Consider the following 18,102-nt stretch of genomic DNA (forward strand, 5'->3'; position numbering starts at 1 on the left):
AGGAAACAAGTAATAGAGGTAGAGGAAGGGCCCTTGGAGCTTGGGAGAGAGGAAGCCAATGGTAATGTGCCCGTGGGGAAAGGGAAAGGCACCAGCATGTTCTCTGGAGGGAGAGCCCAATGGGTCTTCTGTCCTAAGGGTTTTAAGTGAAGAGACTTAAGGGGAGGTCCAAAGGGAAGATCTCATCATAATATCCAGCAGTTTTCCAGGCGTGTCCTTCCAGGGTTGTGATCTCCACTGACTGATCTGCACCAGGGCAGGGGGTCATTATCCAATGCAGCTGGTCCTGAGATCAGCCATGGGGTTGCTTGCCTGGTTTTGCTGCTTTTCTGGGCTTGGAGCTGAACTACAACTGAGGCCTAGATGTTACCTCTAGGGAGGAAAGGTCAGGGGCCCAAACTGCTTGATCAGTGATAAGCTAGGGGAGGAAAGGACACCCCTACCTGCCGCTTCCAGGTCCTCCCCTCACCCGCAGCTCCGAGCGCGCACGGCCGGGTGGGAGTCCCCGCTCCCGTGGCGCCGCGGGCCGGCGCGCTCACCTGCGGGGCGGGCCGGGCGTCCCGCAGCCGCCGTCTCCCCGCCCCGCGGCGCCGCGGGCGGAGCTGCACCTGGAGGCGGTGAGTCACTCAGCGGAGAGGCGGCTGGCTCCTCCAATCGGAGCGCGAAGGGGCGGGGCGCCGGCCAACCGGGCGCGGAGGGCGGGCCGGGGGCGCCACCTGCGGCCGAGCTCGGGCTGCGCGGCCGGGCGCGAAGCTGGGTCTGTCCCGGGGCTTGGCGGCCGCTCGCGTCGGGATCCGGATCGTGATGGGGACGAAGGCGAGAGTCGGGAGGAATCAGTTGCTTCTCTTCACGTCGGTGATTCTGTGTAAGTTCCCGGGGTGTCGGGAAGGGTCGGTGGTCGGGCCCGAGGCTGGAGCGCGGCGCTCCCACGGCCCTGCCGGCGGGCCGGGCGGGCTCCGAAACCGGCGGGCCTCCCCGTCCGCGCCCGCTCCCCGCGTCCCTCCCGCCTCCCGCCTCCCGCGCGGCCGCTCCCCTCCCCCACGCCGGAGGGCCGCGCGGGGTTCCCCGACCCCCGGAGCTGCGGGCTCCGCGCCGCCGGGCCCGCCCGTCCCCGCACACAGGTGAGGGGCCCGCCTCCACGTTCACCTGGGGAGCGCCCCCGGCCACGCCGACGCGCGGCCGCGAGCCTCTTACCCGACCCCCTCGGCCCCTGGGTGCCCCGAAGGGACCCCAGAAATACGACGGGGGAGCCGGGGCGGGCGCAAGAGGTCTGTAGCTCCTCGATCTCTGGGCTGCGAGAAGTGCCTGGGTGCGACGTCTGCGGAGGAGGTAAAACTGCAGTCTGGATTTTCTCAGAAAACGGCATTCCAAGCCCCTCTCCCGAGTGGCGCCCCAGGAGTGAACGCGCACGCGGGGTCGCCGCGGGGCCGGGCTCTGCCCTCGGGCCGTGGGCTCCGTCTGGTTCTCGAGCTTCCTGGGTGTGCCCTCCCCCCTCGTTTCTGTCGTCCCCCGTGTCACACTCGGGCACCGAAAGAGTTGTGAGGGCCCCCTTCTGAGCTGGGCAGCCCTCTGGTCTTCAGGGAACCGGGAACCGCGCTTCGGAGGCCGCCCGGGAGATGTTGACGAGACAGCGGGTCCTGGGGGTCCCCTGTCCGGGGGATGGAGCAACTAGCCCTGTCGCATAAATCAGGCTGGACCTGCGGAGAGGGATTGGGTTAGTGCCCAGGCTGCTGGGGCGCCAGGCCGCCGGCCTGGGGTGTAGCCTGGCTTTGCGTTATTTGTGATCTTAGGCCAGTAGCTCAGTCTTTTCATCTGTAAAAGAGCAGTAAATTCACCCAGGATAATAGCTACATTACGTCTACTGCAGGGGTGGGGAGGTGGACCTGTAACACCGCCCGCAAAATCATTGGGTCTGGCCCTGCCAAGGCCACTGCAGGCAGCACTCGAAATTCGGTAAGTCTAGGAGCTTTTTTTCATAGCTAATTTTTAAGTTGGTCATTTTGTATGGCCCTGGAATGATGTAAATACCCAAAATGACCCTTGGCAGAAAAAAGGGCCCCGCTCCTGGTCTACCTGAAGGCAGTGCTGGGCAGCTGTCATGTCCTTTGGACTTTGTAAGGGTGAGAAAATACCGTTCCGAGTAAAGTAGATCTGAGGAGGCAGGGGAACCTTGATAGATCCAGTGGCAAGAGTGAAAATAAGCAGGGTCTTTTTCTTGAGTGTCTAGTCAGTCCTATAGCCCTGGGGATGTCAGAAGTATAGACAGATGCCCAGGTGTTCTTTCTTGGGGCTGCTCCAGGGAGAAGGGAGAAGGGTAAGATGCAGCTGACAGTGAAGCAGAGGCCCAAACCCACCCTGGGGAGAGTAGTGGGGAGGGCGGCCCAGACCTGCGGGGACAGTGATCAGAGGCTGAGCACTAGGGACTCAGGCCATGACGCATGTGAATAGGACAGTTTGGGGGGTAACAGCAGGGGGAAAGGGGGAACCTATCTTGGAACTGTTGTTTTGCCCTCCACCTTTTACTGCAGTGTGCTGTGTCGTGTCCCCCCCGCCCCCCGCTCCAGGTTTGAGGAACCGCGATGGGTGGGTTTGTGAGTCCTGCTGTTTCCTGCTGATGTTTCTTCTAGCTTTGCTGTTCAGGGTTATGGGAAGCCTCAGAACTGTGGAGGGCGAGTCACTCCTCCTGTCTGCTCCCTCTCCCTCAGGTGAATCTACTCCCAGGAAAGAACTGTTCCCTTGAAACCAGGAACTAGAAAGTAGTGACTGACAACCGGCCTAGCTGGGGCGTGAGTGGTCACAGAATTCCAGTCCCTTTGTCTTTCCCTCTTATTTCCAGACGCTTTCATCAATGATGACTCTCTTCAGCCTTTGGGATTCCGCCTTGTATGGGGCCACCAGCCTAATTTTGGTTTGGGTTAGAACTGGAATTTTTTGGTGCTTTTAAAAAATGTTTATTTGGAATAGGTTAATACTTTGGTGTGTTTTGAGAATCACAGTGATATCAAAGGTGTGGGAGTGTCACACTCCACCCTGTTCCTGCTCACTGCATACCTCCCTCAGTGTCTTATGTGCTCCTCCAGTGCTCTGTTACACAGATACTTGTGTATGTCACTGTGTTTATTTCTTCTCCTTTTTTTACACAGGAAGAGGCATGCTGCCTGTGTACATTCTATGGCATCTTTCATCGTGTTTATTTCGCTGAATGTACCCTGGAGAGCTTTTCTATTGGTATTACAGGTGGTGTGGCCTTGGCCCTTAAGACCCCCTCCCAAGTCAGCTGGGGGGAGGGGCAGGGCACCTTCTCTGTGGACAGAGATGGCTGACAGCCCTGCTCCAGGTGGATTTGAAAGCTGCGCATTTTACATGGCGGCTTGCTTTTCACATTTGTTGGCGTTGAGAAGAGACTTCGGGGATCTCTAAACTCAAACCTGCTTCCTTCACATAGGTTCAGGAAGGATCAGGGGACCACTCGTCAAATGTAGTTGTGGGAGAGTTTTCAGCGTTTTGAGGGGATTGTGGGAAGCAGTGTGAGTGGACACATACTGGGGTTTTCCAAGCATTGAAAACTCAAGAGTTCATCTGCCTGGAACTCCCTGATAAGCAGGGTTTCTGTCCAAAGTCCGCTGTGTCCATTGTTTCACTAGGTGGGGGGAGGGCAGGAGGAAGCAGCTGGCTGGCAGGAAGTTTGATCCTGGGCGAGGCGCTGGAGTGCTGGCCAGGCGGGGCAACTTTCCCTGGGAATGGGGAGATGGGTGGGGGAGGGGAGGAGCTGGGCAGGTAGAACTGGAAATTCCGCTGAGAGTAGGCAGGAGAGTGGGGCGGGGAGGGCCCTCCCAGCCTACACTGCCACCACCTCTGTCTGTCATCCTCAGAGGGCTGCTGGTGTCACTGAAAGTGCAGCCAAGGGTGGCTGTTCAGACTTTCATACCTATTGTTGGGCTCACAAAGCTTTCCTCTTACTGAGCATTCCCCCTGTCCCACCCGGCCTCCAGGAATGAGGGGTGTGGTGGAGGATGGGCAGGCCGGGGTGGGAGCCGTGCTTTCGAGTTCTGCTCGTCTGGCCATGTCAGATTCATTGTTAACCCAATAAACACTGTTTACAACGTTCCGAGCACGGTGCCAGAGGTCGGGATAAAACAGTGAGTAATACCTGCTATCTGAACAATTAGCCTACATTAGTAGTAAACTGAGTGCATGTAGCTGGGCCTGCTCCCTCTTCCAAGACTATAGCTCCCTCAGTTGGAGGGTCCTGTGAGGGTCCTAAGTCTAGAGGGGAAGTTTGGATGAACTTGCAGAGAAAACCAGAGGCTGGCTGGCTGATTCCCATCGTTTTCTCCCCTCCCCTCCCCTCCCCTCCCCTCCCCTCCCCTCCCCTCCCCTCCCCTCCCCTCCCCTCCCCTCCCCTCCCCTCCCCTCCCCTCCCCTCCCCTCCCCTCCCCTCCCCTCCCCTCCCCTCCCCTCCCCCTCCCCCCCCCCTTAAACGCACGAATTCAAACAAAATCATAGCAAGAAAACAACTTAAGGAAAATTCTAATAATCAACAGGCTGTGTAGGGAAAACAGAGATTTCTTAACAAAGCAGTAGAAAGAAGTAACTTTTCTGTTGTGGGCTTGACCTGCTCGTAGGAGGGAAGGGTGGGGGTTCTGTTAGGTGTCTGGATGCCTCCACCCTGTGACTGCCTTTTCATCACCTCACCTTCCCTCTGGGCAAAGTGGAGTTAGGAGCTGGGGAGGGTACAAGCATAACTGGGTTTCTGTTTCCAAGGATCTAGAGACATACATCAACCAAGGAAAATACAGAGCAGGGGGCACCAGGAGCTGTCAAAATACAAATTGCTTTGAGAATGCAGGATGGAAGAGAGTTGCTTTTTAAAAAGAAGTTTTTTGTTAAGAAATGATACATGCTCAAAATAGAAAAAACGGGAAAACACGGAACATAGGGAAAATAAAATCATGCGTAATCCCATTATCTAGAGATAAACAATGCTGGTGTTTCCATTCTGTAGTATTCAACTGTGTGGCTATAACAGAATTTACTTAATTGTTCTCCCTTGTTGGGCATTTCATTTCTTTTTCTTTGCTGTACTTAGCTAGCTGTATTTGGGTCCTTGTACACACATGTTTAAGTTTACCTTTATGCCTAACTTGGGTTAAGTTTCCCATCTTGCTGTTTGTAGCTCTGTGATTTTGTCAACTGTGTTCAGCCTCAATGTTCTCATCTGTAAAATGGATGATAGCATTAGTGCTTGTCTCGAGGTTTTGGCGAGAATTAATGAGACAGTGGATACCAGGCCCAGATCTAGAGGGTAGGGGTAGAGCTCGGAGTCCTCTGCCATCACTCAGCTGGTCCAGGTAGTCAAGACCTTGCCCAGGTTTGAGAGGAGGGCACTTGGACTCTACTTCAGTCACAATGTAAGAAAAGCACACAGATGAGATAAATGTATACATAGGTGTATTTATTTTGGAAAATGCAGTTTCCCACAGTTTTTGTATTACTCAGGTACAAAATGATTTTCAGGCATTGTATCCAGTCTTACAAATTCACACACCACCACCTGAATGTATGAGAACATGCTGTGATTGATTTGGACATTAATGCCGGAATCACCACTTCCCCTCCTCTGTGCCTTACCTTCTCTCCCACTTCCTGCCTCTGTGCCACTTCACCTGCCCACTCTCCTGTTCTCAGCCACAGTGTCTCCAGGCGACCCGTGCTCCCCTTGTCTCGGCCGTTTTTCCTTCCTGGAAGTTTATCGGACTCACATGCACACTTCAGGATCTTGATGGTGTAGTCATCTATTTCTTACTCATTTGTTACCTCATCTCACTTTTACAGTTTTATTTAATTATTTGGTGCTTTCCGGTGTGACATTATTTTCATATTTCCTGTTATTCTTTCTTTTTTCTTCTGCTCCAATAAGTCACGTCCCCCTACCTGTCTCTCCAACCTTGGCGGCAGCAGTTTGCCCTGTGTCTTCTCTTTTCTCATGGACCCTAGAAGAGTTGTTGGTTTTCAGTGTGTTACTTCAGTATGCTTTTTACTTGTTAGAATGGAGCAGTCATTTCCAAGTTCCTTACATGAGAAAACAGAACTCAGAAGTCTTTGTTCTGTTTTTGAACAAAGAAACACAGAAGCCTAAGCCTCTGGTAGAAACGTGAGCAACTAAATTGTAGAAGTAGGCTGAGGCAGCCATGCTGGTCAACACGCAAGAATTTCCTGTTCTTTTTTTTTTTTAAATATATCTTTATTGATTTCAGAGAGAGGAAGGGAGAGGGAGATAGATATAGAAACATCAATGATGAGTCATTAATCAGCTGCCTCCTGCACACCCCCTACTGGGGATCGAGCCCACAACCCCCGCCTGTGCGCTGACGGGCAATCAAACCCTGATCTCCTGGATCCTAGGTCGATGCTCAGCCTCTGAGCTACGCCGGCCAGGCTTTCCTGTTACTCTTAATCTTTTTTGCCTTTGTTTTTATTTTTTTCTTCTTGTGATCTGATTTCCCCCCCTTTTTAATTCCCTTTTCCCACTTTTTTCCTCTAAACTAAAACAATACATAGTTACTTACTATACCAATGTAGAACATAGAAAAGAAAAGCTGCCTGTGGTTTAATCTCAGGTAAATACACTGTCAGGTATTTAGAATCTATTCTTAGAGATTTTTTAAATGTGTACACTCAGGTTATTTTTATTATCTATAAAAAATAGGGTCAGTGTTCTCTCCGGCAGCCGGTGTACTAAAATTGGACCAATACAAAGAAGATTAGCATGGCCCCTGCACAAGAATGACCTGCAGATTCGCTCCATGTTTAGTGTAGTGCCTGATGGGTGTCCTCACACCCTTTGATAGAGTCAAATCACATTGGCCTCAATAGCAAAATCATGACTTTTCACTATAAAAATATTCGTTTAAGGCAGTCTGAAATAAAAACAAAACTGAGTTATACCTGGGTTATTTGTGCTGATATGTTAACTTGCAGTTCCTTTATAAAACTTAAAAAATAAAACAAAAATAGGATCATAGTCTACTTTTTTTGCATTTTGGACATATTTCTACTTTGGGATGGCAATGTGTATTTCTCACCTATTTGTGTCATGTGTCATGTACTAGAGCCAGAATCTGGGTTAGAATCTAGTTCTGCTTGGTGACCTTGAGAAAATGACTTAATTTTTGGGCCCCAGTTAACTTGTGTGAGGTGGGAGCAACAGTGCTATTTACCTTATAACACTATTGTGAGGGTGAATGATTTAAACTTTAACGGAAAGGTCTCAGAAGAGTACCTGGCACATAGTAAGCATTAAAGAAATGTTAACTGCTATTTTTTATTTTATTTTAAGTATATCTTTATTGATTTCAGAGAGAGGAAAGGAGAGGGAGAGAGAGAGACAGAAACATCAATGATGAGAGAGTCACTGATCGGCTGCAGCCCGCAACCCGGGCATGTGCCCTGACCAGGAATCGAACCCTGATCGCCTGGATCCTAGGTCGATGCTCAACTGCTGAGCCTCGCTGGCCGGGTGGGCATTAACTCTTTATCAGATATATGATTTGCAAACATTTCCTCCCATTCAGTAGGTTGCCTTTTCATTTTGTTGATAGTTTCCTTTGCTGGGCAGAATGTTGATTCTCTCATTGTGCAGAAACATCACCATGCTGCCTTAAGAATCACTGGGGATTTGAATAGAATGCCCATTGCTGGTGCCCAGCTTAGACAGTTTGATTATTGCGCTTGGCTTCCTTAAGAAAATACCACAGACTGGGTGGATAAGCAACAGTAATTTCTCACCATTCTGGAAGCTGGAAGTTCAAGATCAGCGTCCTGGAAGAGTTGTCTTCTGAAGACTCTGTCCTTGACTTGCAGATGGCCACCCTCTCACTGTCCTTCCCACAGTCCTGTGTGCTTGAGCATCCAGTCAGATTAGATGAGGGCGTGTCCTAAGGGCTTTATTTTAGCGTAATTACCAAGTTAAAGGCCCTGTCTTCAAATGCAGTCACATTTTGAGGTATTGGGGGTAGAGCTTTTACATCGGAATTTTGAGGGAACACAATCCAGTCCATAACAGCCATAAACCGTTTTGAAGATTGCCTCTGCTCTAGCCTGGGGCCTCTGCTAACTTGGGGTCTCCTGGTGCTCTTCTGGCCATGAAGACAATGGGGGTGTTTCAGATGGATGCATTTTTTCACCAATTCCCGCTGCTGAGAGCTTACCTTACAAATTTACAAAGGGCCTGGAACTTTCCCCACATTCAGATCCTCACCCCCCACACCTCCAGGAGATGGTCTCTGCTATTTTCATGCAGACACCTACAGACTGCAGCCCAGGTGCAGAAATCCCTCTGCCGAATGAAAGGGGGAGGTTGCCTCTGTGCAGAGAACTTTTATTCTGTTTCAAAACTATGAGGCAGCCCAGCCAGTGTGGCTCAGTTGTTGAGTATCATCCCATGAACCTGGAGGTCATGGTTTGATTACTGGTCAGGGCGCATGTCCTTGTGGGTTCCATCCGGAGAAGGGGGAGTACAGGAGGCAGCCCATCAATGACTCTCTGATCATTGATGTTTCTCTCTCTCCCTCTCCCTTCCTCTCTCTGAAATGAATTAAAATATATTTAAAAACAACAGGCCTGGCCAGTTTGACTCAGTGGTTAGTGTTGGCCTGTAGACTGAAGGGTCCCAGGTTCGATTCCCGCCAAGGGCATGCACCTAAGTTGCACATTCGATCCCTGGCCGGGTTGGGGCGGGTAAGGGAGGCAAACAATTGATGTTTCTCTCTCTCTCTCCCACTTTCTGAAAAGCAAAGGGAAAAATATCCTCCGGCGAGGATTAAAAACAAAAACAACAAAAAAACAAAAACTATGGAGCAAATTTGAAAACATTTAATTTTAAGTTATGAAGCTAAGTTTTAAAAAAGATAAATAGAACACATTTTTTCGCCCGAGAACTGAACAGTTGGAAAAACACAAACCTTTGCTAGTATTAAACTGTTTTAAACATTGGGCTTTAAATCAAGCTTGTTTTTTCTTTACCTGGGCACGAACAGTCTTCCAGTTTGAAAAATGGGCTTATGTTTGCAGATAAACCTTAACAAGTAGATGCTGTTGGGAACGTCTGCCGTGACCCGATTTGAGGCTCTGTTTGTTGCACACTCGGATCAGGCATCCTACGTCGTGCTGAGTGCTCAAAACACTAAATGACATGGGTCCCTGGTCCCTGGAGTTTACCGTCCGGTAGAGAGATACCTGGGCACAGACGATGTTCCGATGTGGGACGTGCTTTGACAGTGTCTTGCACTGGGTAGTGGAAGCCTTTGCTCTGCTGAGGGCAGGTTGTTTTCTGGAAAATAACATGGGTGGAGAAAGGGGAAGGGGCCTGGGGCCTGTGTGGTAGGAGCAGTGTGTTGTGAAACAGCTCAGCTTCTCTGGAACTGGATGCAGGTGTGTGTTCGTTTTAACCCTCACCTGAGGACATATTTTTCCATTGCTTTTCGGAGAGTGGAGGGAAAGGAGAGAGAGAGAAACATGGATGTGAAAGAGACACATCGATTGGTTGCCTCCTGCATGCGCCCCGACTGGGGCCAGGGGGTTGAGCCTAAAACTGAGCCATTAGAATCAAACCCAGGACCCTTCACTCTGAGGGCTGACATTCTAACCACTGAGCACCGGTCAGGGCCTGGATGCAGCTTTTTATTGCTGGGGGGTAAATTGGAAGAGCTGAGAGGGTGATGAGGATGGATGATAAGCTTATCACCAGGTCAAGCAGTGTGGGAATTCTTGCCGTGCTGAACAATTGGGGTGTTACAGGCCCTGTGGAAGCCTGGAAAGCTTGAAGCCACTGTTCGATTGGCACTTTGGGAAGGCACATCGCCTATTACCCAAAGACCAAGGTGATTGTAGGGGTGACACGGTGGTCTGTGTAGTGTGCTCACGGCAGTGCTTGGCATATAATAAGTGCTCAGTAAATGGTAGCTCTTCCTCGGCGGTGGAACAGGGGGTGGGTTTGGGTTGAATGAGATTAAAGGAGGAGAGAAGCCAGTCAGAGAACAGTTGGAATTCCTCAGATGGTGATGGCACTAAAAAGCAGTAGCAGGAATGGAGAGAAAGGGCCAGCTTGAGGGAGATTTGGGAGATGGCATTGTAAAGCTTGGTGTTTGACTAAGAGTGTAGGACAGATGGTGGTGGCCTGAAGGTGACCAAGTAAACGATTGCTGACCTGGAGAGAGGAGCAGAAGAGAGAGGTAGTGGTAGTGGGGGATGGTGAGCAGTGTGAGATGGTAGGAGGGGGTGGTGGGAAGTCTATGCCCACATCAGGAGGCCCAGGGGTGGGAGTCTGCAGCTCAGGTGAGAGGTAGTGGCTGGAGCTGGCCGGGGGTGGGTGTAGATGGACTTTGGGCTGCATTTCCTGGATTTTGGGCTGCATTTCCTGGAGAATGTGGAGAGGATGGATTTTGGGCTGCATTTCCTGGAGGATGTGGAGAGGAGAAAAGGCCCAGGATGGAGTGCTGGGATCACTCATTGAGGGATGGACAGAGGAAGTGAAGTTCAAGGAGGAGAGTAAGACAGAACTCTGAGGAGGGTGGTCGATCGGCAGGGCAAATGTCCTACAAAGGCCACAGAAGGTAACTGGAAAAGCAAATACTGCATGTTCTTGATTCTAAGACTATTTTAATGTTTTGGAAATTAGGATGTTATTTACAGCTTGTGTATATGTTTAATTTTCCCCCAAGAAGCTCTTACTAAATCGATGTTATATCTTATAATCAGGGCATCTTGAATTGAGAAGTATGATGGCTGGTGACCTCAATAAAAGCAATTTTAATTCGGATGTCAGAGCCGAAGCCATGCTGGAGTAGGTGGGGTGGTAAATTGGTGTGTTGCCCGGAAACAGTGTGTAGACAACTTCCTGAAGAAGTTTGGAGAGAAAGGGAAAAGAGGATTCCAGCTAGAGAGAGGTACAAGATTAAGTGAAGTTTTCTGTATGTGAAAGGGCCGAAAGCCTATTGACTGATGCCTTTGACTTTGTGGCTTTTCTTGCTGTGAAGTTAGAGTAAATGAAACATCACAACGGAAAGGATGTGATGTTTTTTCAGTTCCGGTGTGTAGACATTGGTGTATGTGCAGTGTGCCAGGTACAGGTTCAAGGTCAAGGGCAAAAGGGGCCGAACCACCAACTTTCACCGTACACAAAAATAAACTCAAAATGGATAAAAGACTTAAATGTAAGTCACAAAACCATAAAAATCATGGAAGAAAACATAGGCAGTAAAGTCACAGACATCCCACATAGTGGACTTTTCACTGATACAACTCTTAGGGCAAGAGAAACAAAAGAAAAAATATGCGACTACATCAAACCAAAAAGCTTCTGCACAGCAAAAGAAAACAGCCTCAAAATACAAAGGAACCCACGTCTGGGAAAACATATTTGCCCAGGATGCATCTGATAAGGGGCTAATTTCCAAAGTGTACAAAGAACTCATAGTGCTCAGCAAGAGGAAGACAAACAACCCAATTAAGAAATGGGCAAAGGACCTGAACAGACACTTCTCCAAAGAGGACATACGGGTGGCCAAGAGACACATGAGAAAATGCTCAGCGTTGCTAATCATCAGAGATGCAAATTGAAACCATAATGAGGTGTCACTTCACACCTGTCAGAATGGCTCCATCAACAAATCAACAAACGACATGTGCTGGCGAGGGTGTGGGGAAAGGGGAACCTAGTACCCTGCTGGTGGGAATGCAGACTGGGGCAGCCACTGTGGAAAACAGCATGGAAGTTCCTCAAAAAATTAAAAATGGAGCTGCTGTTTGACCCAGTGATTCCACTCCTAGGAATGTATCCTAAGGATCCTGAAACATTCATCAAAAAGAATATATGCACCCCGATGTTCACAGCAGCACAGTTCACAATAGCTAAGATCTGGAAACAGCCCAAGTGCCCATTGGTAGGTGAGTGGATAAAAAAGCTGTGGGACATTCACACCATGGACACTACGCAGCTGTAAAGAAGAAGAGTCTGGTACCCTTTGGGACAGTATGGATGGACCTGGAGAGTATTATGCTGAGTGAAATAAGCCAGGCAGAGAAAGACGAGCATCACATGATCTCGCTTATATGTGGAATCTAAAGAACTTAATAAACAGCTGAACAGAATAGATTCAATGACATGGAAGCATGGATGAGACTGACGAATGTCAGAGGGATGGAGGAGGGCGGGTGGGTGGAGGGGGAGAGAGTAACCGAAGAACTTATATACATATATGCACAACCCAAGGTCATGGACAGTGGTGGGGAGAGGGACTGGGGAGGGGGGAGGGATGGGGTGGAACGGGGCATTGGGGAGAAAAAAGGACAACTGTAATATTTTAAACAAAAATAAAATTTAAAAAAAAGGGGGGGGCGAGATGAGGCAAAGGAATGGTGAGGAGGTGGGCAGGAGACCATGGGTGCCTGTGTGGGGGGGTGCCTCCCTTCGCTCGCTGGCCTGTCTGTGAGTTACGCTGATGAGGAGAGATGGTTTGGTGGGCTGGAGTATGAGACTTTTTCAGGTGGTATTTATATTTATTTATGTCTGTTTGAAGAAAACATTGAATTCAAAAGAAGTGTGTGCAGAAGGAGCTATGGGCGGATGATAGTGAAAGAAGCTATAATAGTTATTTGATGCTTCCTATGGGTCAAACATTGTTTTAAGTACTTTGTATGAACTTGTTTAACTCTCAGCAACAGCCTTTTTTTTTTTTAATATATCTTTATTGATTTCAGAGAGGGGAACGGAGAGGGAGAGAGATTCATTGATCGGCTACCTCCTGTACGCCTCCTGCTGGGGATCAAGCTGGCAACCCGGGCATGTACCCTGACCGGTAATAGAACCATGACCTTCTGCATCCTACGTCGATGCTCAACCACTGAGCCATGCAGGGCCGGGTGCAACAGCCTTTTGATATAGAAACAGTGTTTATCCCCTTTTTACAAATGGGCAAACTTAGGTTGAAAGTGACCAAGTGGCTTGCCCGGGTTGCACAGACTATTCAGTAACAGATGGGGTTTGAATGCAAGCAGTCTGGTCCCAGTGGCTGGTTGGGGAATGAGAAAAGGGGGCTGGACCAGGATGGCCAAGAAGTCTTGTGTTGATAGGAAGGGCGTGGTGATGAGGCTGGATGAGTCCTGGCCGGATGCAGAGCTACAGAGGGTGCTGAGTATTGTTAGGCAGGCCATGGGGGCAGCAGACGCCTATGGTATCGGTGTGACTCCTGAGTGTGTTTTGGACCCAGTTATCTGAGAGGACTCAAAAGGGAACTTAGCTAAAGGATTTTTGTTTGTTTGTTTGTTTAGTGTTGCCCTTTATTTCAAAGGCTAGTTTTCAGTTTAATTATGTTCTTTATTTGGGTGGTGCCATAGGTTGGGTTTTTGGGAAGCTGACTCTGTGATGTCAGTTATTGTACTAAGACATTTATTACGGAGTGCTCTTGGGATCCACATCTGTGGGAAGGAGAGAAGGAAGCAGAATCAGCAAGAGAAGTCCCCAGAAGGCTTCGGACAGCTCCTGCAGTGTTGCGGAGCAGGGGCTTCGTACATCTGTCCTCTGTCGATTTGACATTAAAGTGTAATGCCAAATATACAGATACAGGGTAATATTTTTAGAAAGACTTTATAAGTCAGATGGGCCTGACTTAAAAGAATGGTATTTTATTGCAGAGTTTGTCTCCATTACACCAGTGGCTTTTCTGAGAAACAGCGTGGTTTGTAAAAGTAAGGGGAAACGGAGTGTAGGAGTGAGCTGGGAAAGCTGGGGCCAGTTGGAAGACAGTTAATTTTCTCATCTGTAAAATGGAGGGGGGGAAGACTTATCCAGATTAATTCACAGTGTTTGTCAAATCAAAATAAATGTACATAGACATTAATGCCAGAGAGAGAGAAACTGAAAGAGTTTAGAGAGCATCTAGTTCATACCTTCATAGTTCAGATGAGCAAAGGGAGCCTCAGAGGTTAAGGGACCATGCTTAGTTATGTAATAAAGGGAAAATACACTTGTATGTATGAGATGTGTTTGTGTTTATCTAAGAAGGCAGGACTGTGACTTAAGGCTACAAGTAAAGCTTCATGAGTTTGCCTGTTGAGAACAGGAATGAATGTAATTGTGTCAGTGCCCCCCTCTCTCCCAGTATCCTGGTCCCTGGGGCTTATGTGAGGGGTGGCCCCTCCTGTGAAGTTTCTGCCTCCTCTTACCTAGCTATTTAATTAGCCTTGCTCTCTGCCCCTCCCCACCCCCACCATAAACCATCTTTCCTTGTCCTTTGGTCAGGGGGAGATGCTGATGAAATGATCTGAGCCCAACTTGGTCCCGGCTTCATCTCAGAACCAGCTATGTGACCCGAAGCATGTCACCTTCCTTGTGTAAATTGGGATAATAGTACCTGTCCTCTGGTCTATCATGCTTGTTTTAAGGATCAGGCGATGTCATGTATGTGGAAAACATGCTTAAATACACCAGATATGGTGTATTTCACAAATGCCGAAAAGCCTCCCCCTGTCCCGCTGTCTTCCTGCCAGGATTGTGGATAAGTGGCTGCGATTGTTGAGAAGCTGTCTGTGAACCTTGAAGAGCCGCTGGGGAAGCTGCTCTCGGCTACTGGGAATCCAATTAGATTACTGGGAGTGACGGCAGAGGGGGGCGGGGGGATAAAAAATGAAATAAGTTGCATTTGAAAGAAATATTTTATTTCTACTGATAAAAGAAGTATTGACCTGCAGTTGTAGCAAAAAGCATTTGGAGAACATTATTTAAGATATCAGCCAGAGGGTGAGACCGGCAGGAGCTTGGGATCTCTGCATGGAAAGGCCCAGCCTCGATGCCTTTGCCAGGCTTCTCTGTCCACTCCTGACGGGACCACCTCTCCTCCTCAGGCTCACTGGCGCTGGGCAGGGGAAAGGTGTACACTTCTAGTCCTGAAGTCAAAGTTCCTGAGAATAAACGTGAGTTGAGAGGGGCTGTGGAGGGGAGGGGAGTGGAGTCAGTGGATGTCTCTAGCTCTGATGACTGTCCTGTCCTCTCCATTTGTCACTGCCTCTTCCTCCCACTCATGTGGATGTTGTCTGCAGCTGCCAAGCTGCCTTGCACCTACTCGGACTTCTCCTCGCCCCGAGTGGAGTGGAAGTTTGCTCAAGGTGACATCACGAGCCTCGTTTGCTATAACAACAAGATCACAGGTGAGTCCTCCACCTGGGGTAGATCTGCCTGGATTCCAGGGAGGGGCACACCCGGGGCTCAAGTCCCTATGGCCTTCCCACCTCCCTTCCTGGGTGCCTTGGTGCCATCATCACCAGCTTCTGTCAGCTCTCCAGCTCCCTCTACCCGGGTTTCCTCTCCCCACAGCTCCCTTTGAAGACCGAGTCACCTTCTCAAATACTGGCATCACCTTCCACTCAGTGACCCGGAAGGACACGGGGATGTATACGTGCATGGTCTCTGATGAAGGCGGTACCGCTTATGGGGAGGTCAGCGTCCAGCTCATTGTGCTTGGTATGTGCCATGAGCCTTCTGTTCAGACTTGGAATCATTTGCTTCCCCCAATGCTTTGTAGGCTCTACTGAGCCTTGGAGCTCATTGATGGTGCAGATATTCTCGGGTGGGGAACTCAGAGTCACATTGCTGACAGAGAGGGAGGGAGGGAGGGCAGGCAGCCAGAGCTGGTAGCTGGGGTGTCACCCTTATCAGCTACTTAGCCTCCCAGCAGCCCTTCCTGCCCTGTGATCAGCACCTTCTGTCCTTTCCAGTGCCTCCATCCAAACCCACAGTCAACATCCCCTCCTCTGCCACCATTGGGAGCCGGGCAGTGCTGACCTGCTCAGAGACAGATGGTTCCCCACCCTCTGAGTACCTCTGGTATAGGGATGGGACCCTGATGCCCCTGGAGCCCAAGAGAAATCGTGTCTTCAGCAACTCTTCCTACAGCCTGAACCCCAAGACAGGGGAGCTGGTATGGATGGGTGGGCGTGAGTGGGGTGGGGGACTCTGAAAGTGGGGAGGAAGAGCAGGCAGCAAGGTGAGCGGGGTGTTGGTCCCCTGGCATAGAAGGTAGGGGCTGGCTTCTTTGGGTAGGGTGTGGATGTGTTTTCTGCCCTCAGGTCTTTGATCCCGTCACAGCCTCCGATACTGGAGAGTACACCTGCCAGGCACAGAACGGGTACGGAGCACCCATGATGTCCGACGCTGTGCGCATGGAGGCAGGTGAGCACGGGCAGATGGGGCAGGAGCTAGAGCTCAGACTTGAGGTGGGGCTTGGGGTCTGCTTTTTGCGCTGGCTTGGGCGGTGTAGTGGGAACCATGCGTGAGCGTTCGTGTGCCTGACCTCTCGTCTGCACCTCATAGTGGAGCTGAACGTGGGAGGCATCGTGGCAGCTGTCCTGGTAACACTCATTCTCCTTGGAGGCTTGATTTTCGGCATCTGGTTCGCCTATAGCCGAGGCTACTTTGATAGTAAGTACTTGCCCTCAAAGGCTCTCCTTCCTGCTGTCCCCATGTCAGGGCTCAGTCCTGGGTGCTGTGTGAGTGCTGTCCCTGACGCTGAGCCCATGGGAGCAGGCTCCTCTCCAAGGGAGCCCTGCTGCCCACTCCTCAGAGCTATGTGCTGGTTCCTGCCCTCCATCCTGCTGATCCTCACGGTGTATTTCTTCTCTTTCAGGAAAGAAGAAAGGGTGAGTGAGGGGCTGCGCTGGGGTCTCCAAGCCTGAGACATGGATGTGTTGGCGTGATACTGAGATGGGCCCAAGGGAAGGGGGTTGCAGGTGGAGGCCACCGCCTGGTGGGAGACATCTGAGTTCCTACCTGTTCATCATGGCTCTGAGCTGTCCTTTCTCCCTCTACCCCCCACGTTCCCACACCGAGAACTCATGACTCTGTAAAGTTCTCAGTTCTGATGTCAAAAGTTGGCGAGCGAGGTTAAGGAGAGGGACTCGGGGTCTGAATGTGTCTTCTGGCTTGTCTACAGGACCGAGAGTAAGAAGGTCATTTACAGCCAGCCCACTGCCCGAAGTGAAGTGAGTGTCCCGGCTTGAGGGAGGGCTCTCCAGCCTGTGTTATGTGTTCGGGGGGTTATGAGCTAAAGAAGACTAGAGAGTTGACTGGGTGCTTCATTTCCCCAGGGGGAATTCCGACAGACCTCGTCATTCCTGGTGTGACCCTCGTGTCCTGTGTCCGGCCTTGCTCGGGTGCTACCAGACTCTCGCCCTGGAGTCTGCAATTTCACTGGATGCCTTGTTTATCTTCTGGCCCCACAGGGCCCCCTTGTGTCTTCACTGGGGTGTGTTTTTAATAATGTCGGCTATGAGCCCCTGTCCTTCGTCCCCTCCTCTCCCTGTGCTGCTGAGTGGCCTGGACGTGTGTGAAGCTTTCATTCCCTGTCCCTACGTGGGATCCAGCAGGCGTCTGGCGATGCCTGTTGGTTTCCTTTCCATGGAGACGGCAGGAGTGGAGGGCACGCACCTCCCCACCCCTCCTGTGTGCAGTGGCCCTAGAGTAGGGGTATCCTCGGCTCCTTCCTCCCACACTGAGGACCAGCACCAGCTGTTCTAGAGTGGGGATGGAGACAAGCAGCTGAAACGGTTGTTTGGTGATGACATCAGTCTCTTCCATCTCTGTCTTCCCTGGGAAGTCCACTGGGTCCTCCTGCACTGTCCTGCACATGAGCAGACTGACACCAGCGGTGTCTGTAGGAAACATGGGAGCCTGGGCTGTGGAGAGTATAGTAAGCTTCGGGGGACGTGAAGAAGAATTTCAAAAGTACTGACCTATGGGAAAAGCTGGAGCTGGTAGCTGAACAACTGGACAGACTTCCAGCTGTGGCTGCGAGCAGCGTGTGTGGCTTCAGCTCTGGACAGGAGTGTGTGTTGGAGGGCTTCCTAGCTCTTTGGTGAGATTGTGTTTGTGTGTGTTTGGATGTTGCTGGAAATAAAAACTTGGTTTGTTGAAGCTTCTTGTTGTGAGTGGGAGAGAGAGGTTCTTTGGCTCCTTTTTTGTACAAACAAGGAAATACCTAAAACCCTGCTTCCCAGCAACCTGGGCTGGCCCCAGCCCCCTGCCCCACCCTTCCTGGTTCCTGTCTCCAG

The 18,102-nt window shown here is 50.4% G+C and overlaps 1 protein-coding gene and 1 pseudogene across 2 annotated transcripts; both read left to right on the top strand.

Moving 5' to 3' along the window:
• Window positions 1-750: 750 nt before the first annotated feature.
• Window positions 751-17,925, top strand: F11R (F11 receptor). 2 transcript variants are annotated; one of them, XM_087828094.1, is made up of 9 exons: window positions 751-865; window positions 14,902-14,970; window positions 15,097-15,204; window positions 15,371-15,517; window positions 15,772-15,974; window positions 16,123-16,225; window positions 16,367-16,474; window positions 16,986-17,034; window positions 17,140-17,925. In XM_087828094.1, exons 1-9 carry the CDS (start codon window positions 805-807, stop codon window positions 17,567-17,569), a joined length of 1,278 nt encoding a protein of 425 aa, XP_087684220.1. In that variant the 5' UTR covers window positions 751-804; the 3' UTR covers window positions 17,570-17,925. The 2 variants fall into 2 exon arrangements, with proteins under 2 accessions (XP_087684220.1, XP_087684221.1); XM_087828095.1 differs by having other exon boundaries at window positions 16,680-17,034; window positions 17,140-17,188.
• On the top strand, window positions 6,715-6,814 carry LOC148090962 (U6 spliceosomal RNA; annotated as a pseudogene).
• Window positions 17,926-18,102: the final 177 nt, after the last annotated feature.

Source organism: Miniopterus natalensis, chromosome 19 (assembly GCF_054644295.1).
Source record: "Miniopterus natalensis isolate mMinNat1 chromosome 19, mMinNat1.hap1, whole genome shotgun sequence".
Classification (NCBI taxonomy): Eukaryota; Metazoa; Chordata; class Mammalia; order Chiroptera; family Miniopteridae; genus Miniopterus; species Miniopterus natalensis.

Coding starts and splice junctions, on each gene's coding strand:
- F11R (XM_087828094.1), top strand. CDS start 805: ATGGGGACGAAGGCGAGAGTCGGGAGGAATCAGTTGCTTCTCTTCACG. Junction 15,205..15,370: donor CTATAACAACAAGATCACAG/GTGAGTCCTCCA, acceptor CTCTCCCCACAG/CTCCCTTTGAAGACCGAGTC. Junction 17,035..17,139: donor AGCCCACTGCCCGAAGTGAA/GTGAGTGTCCCG, acceptor TCATTTCCCCAG/GGGGAATTCCGACAGACCTC.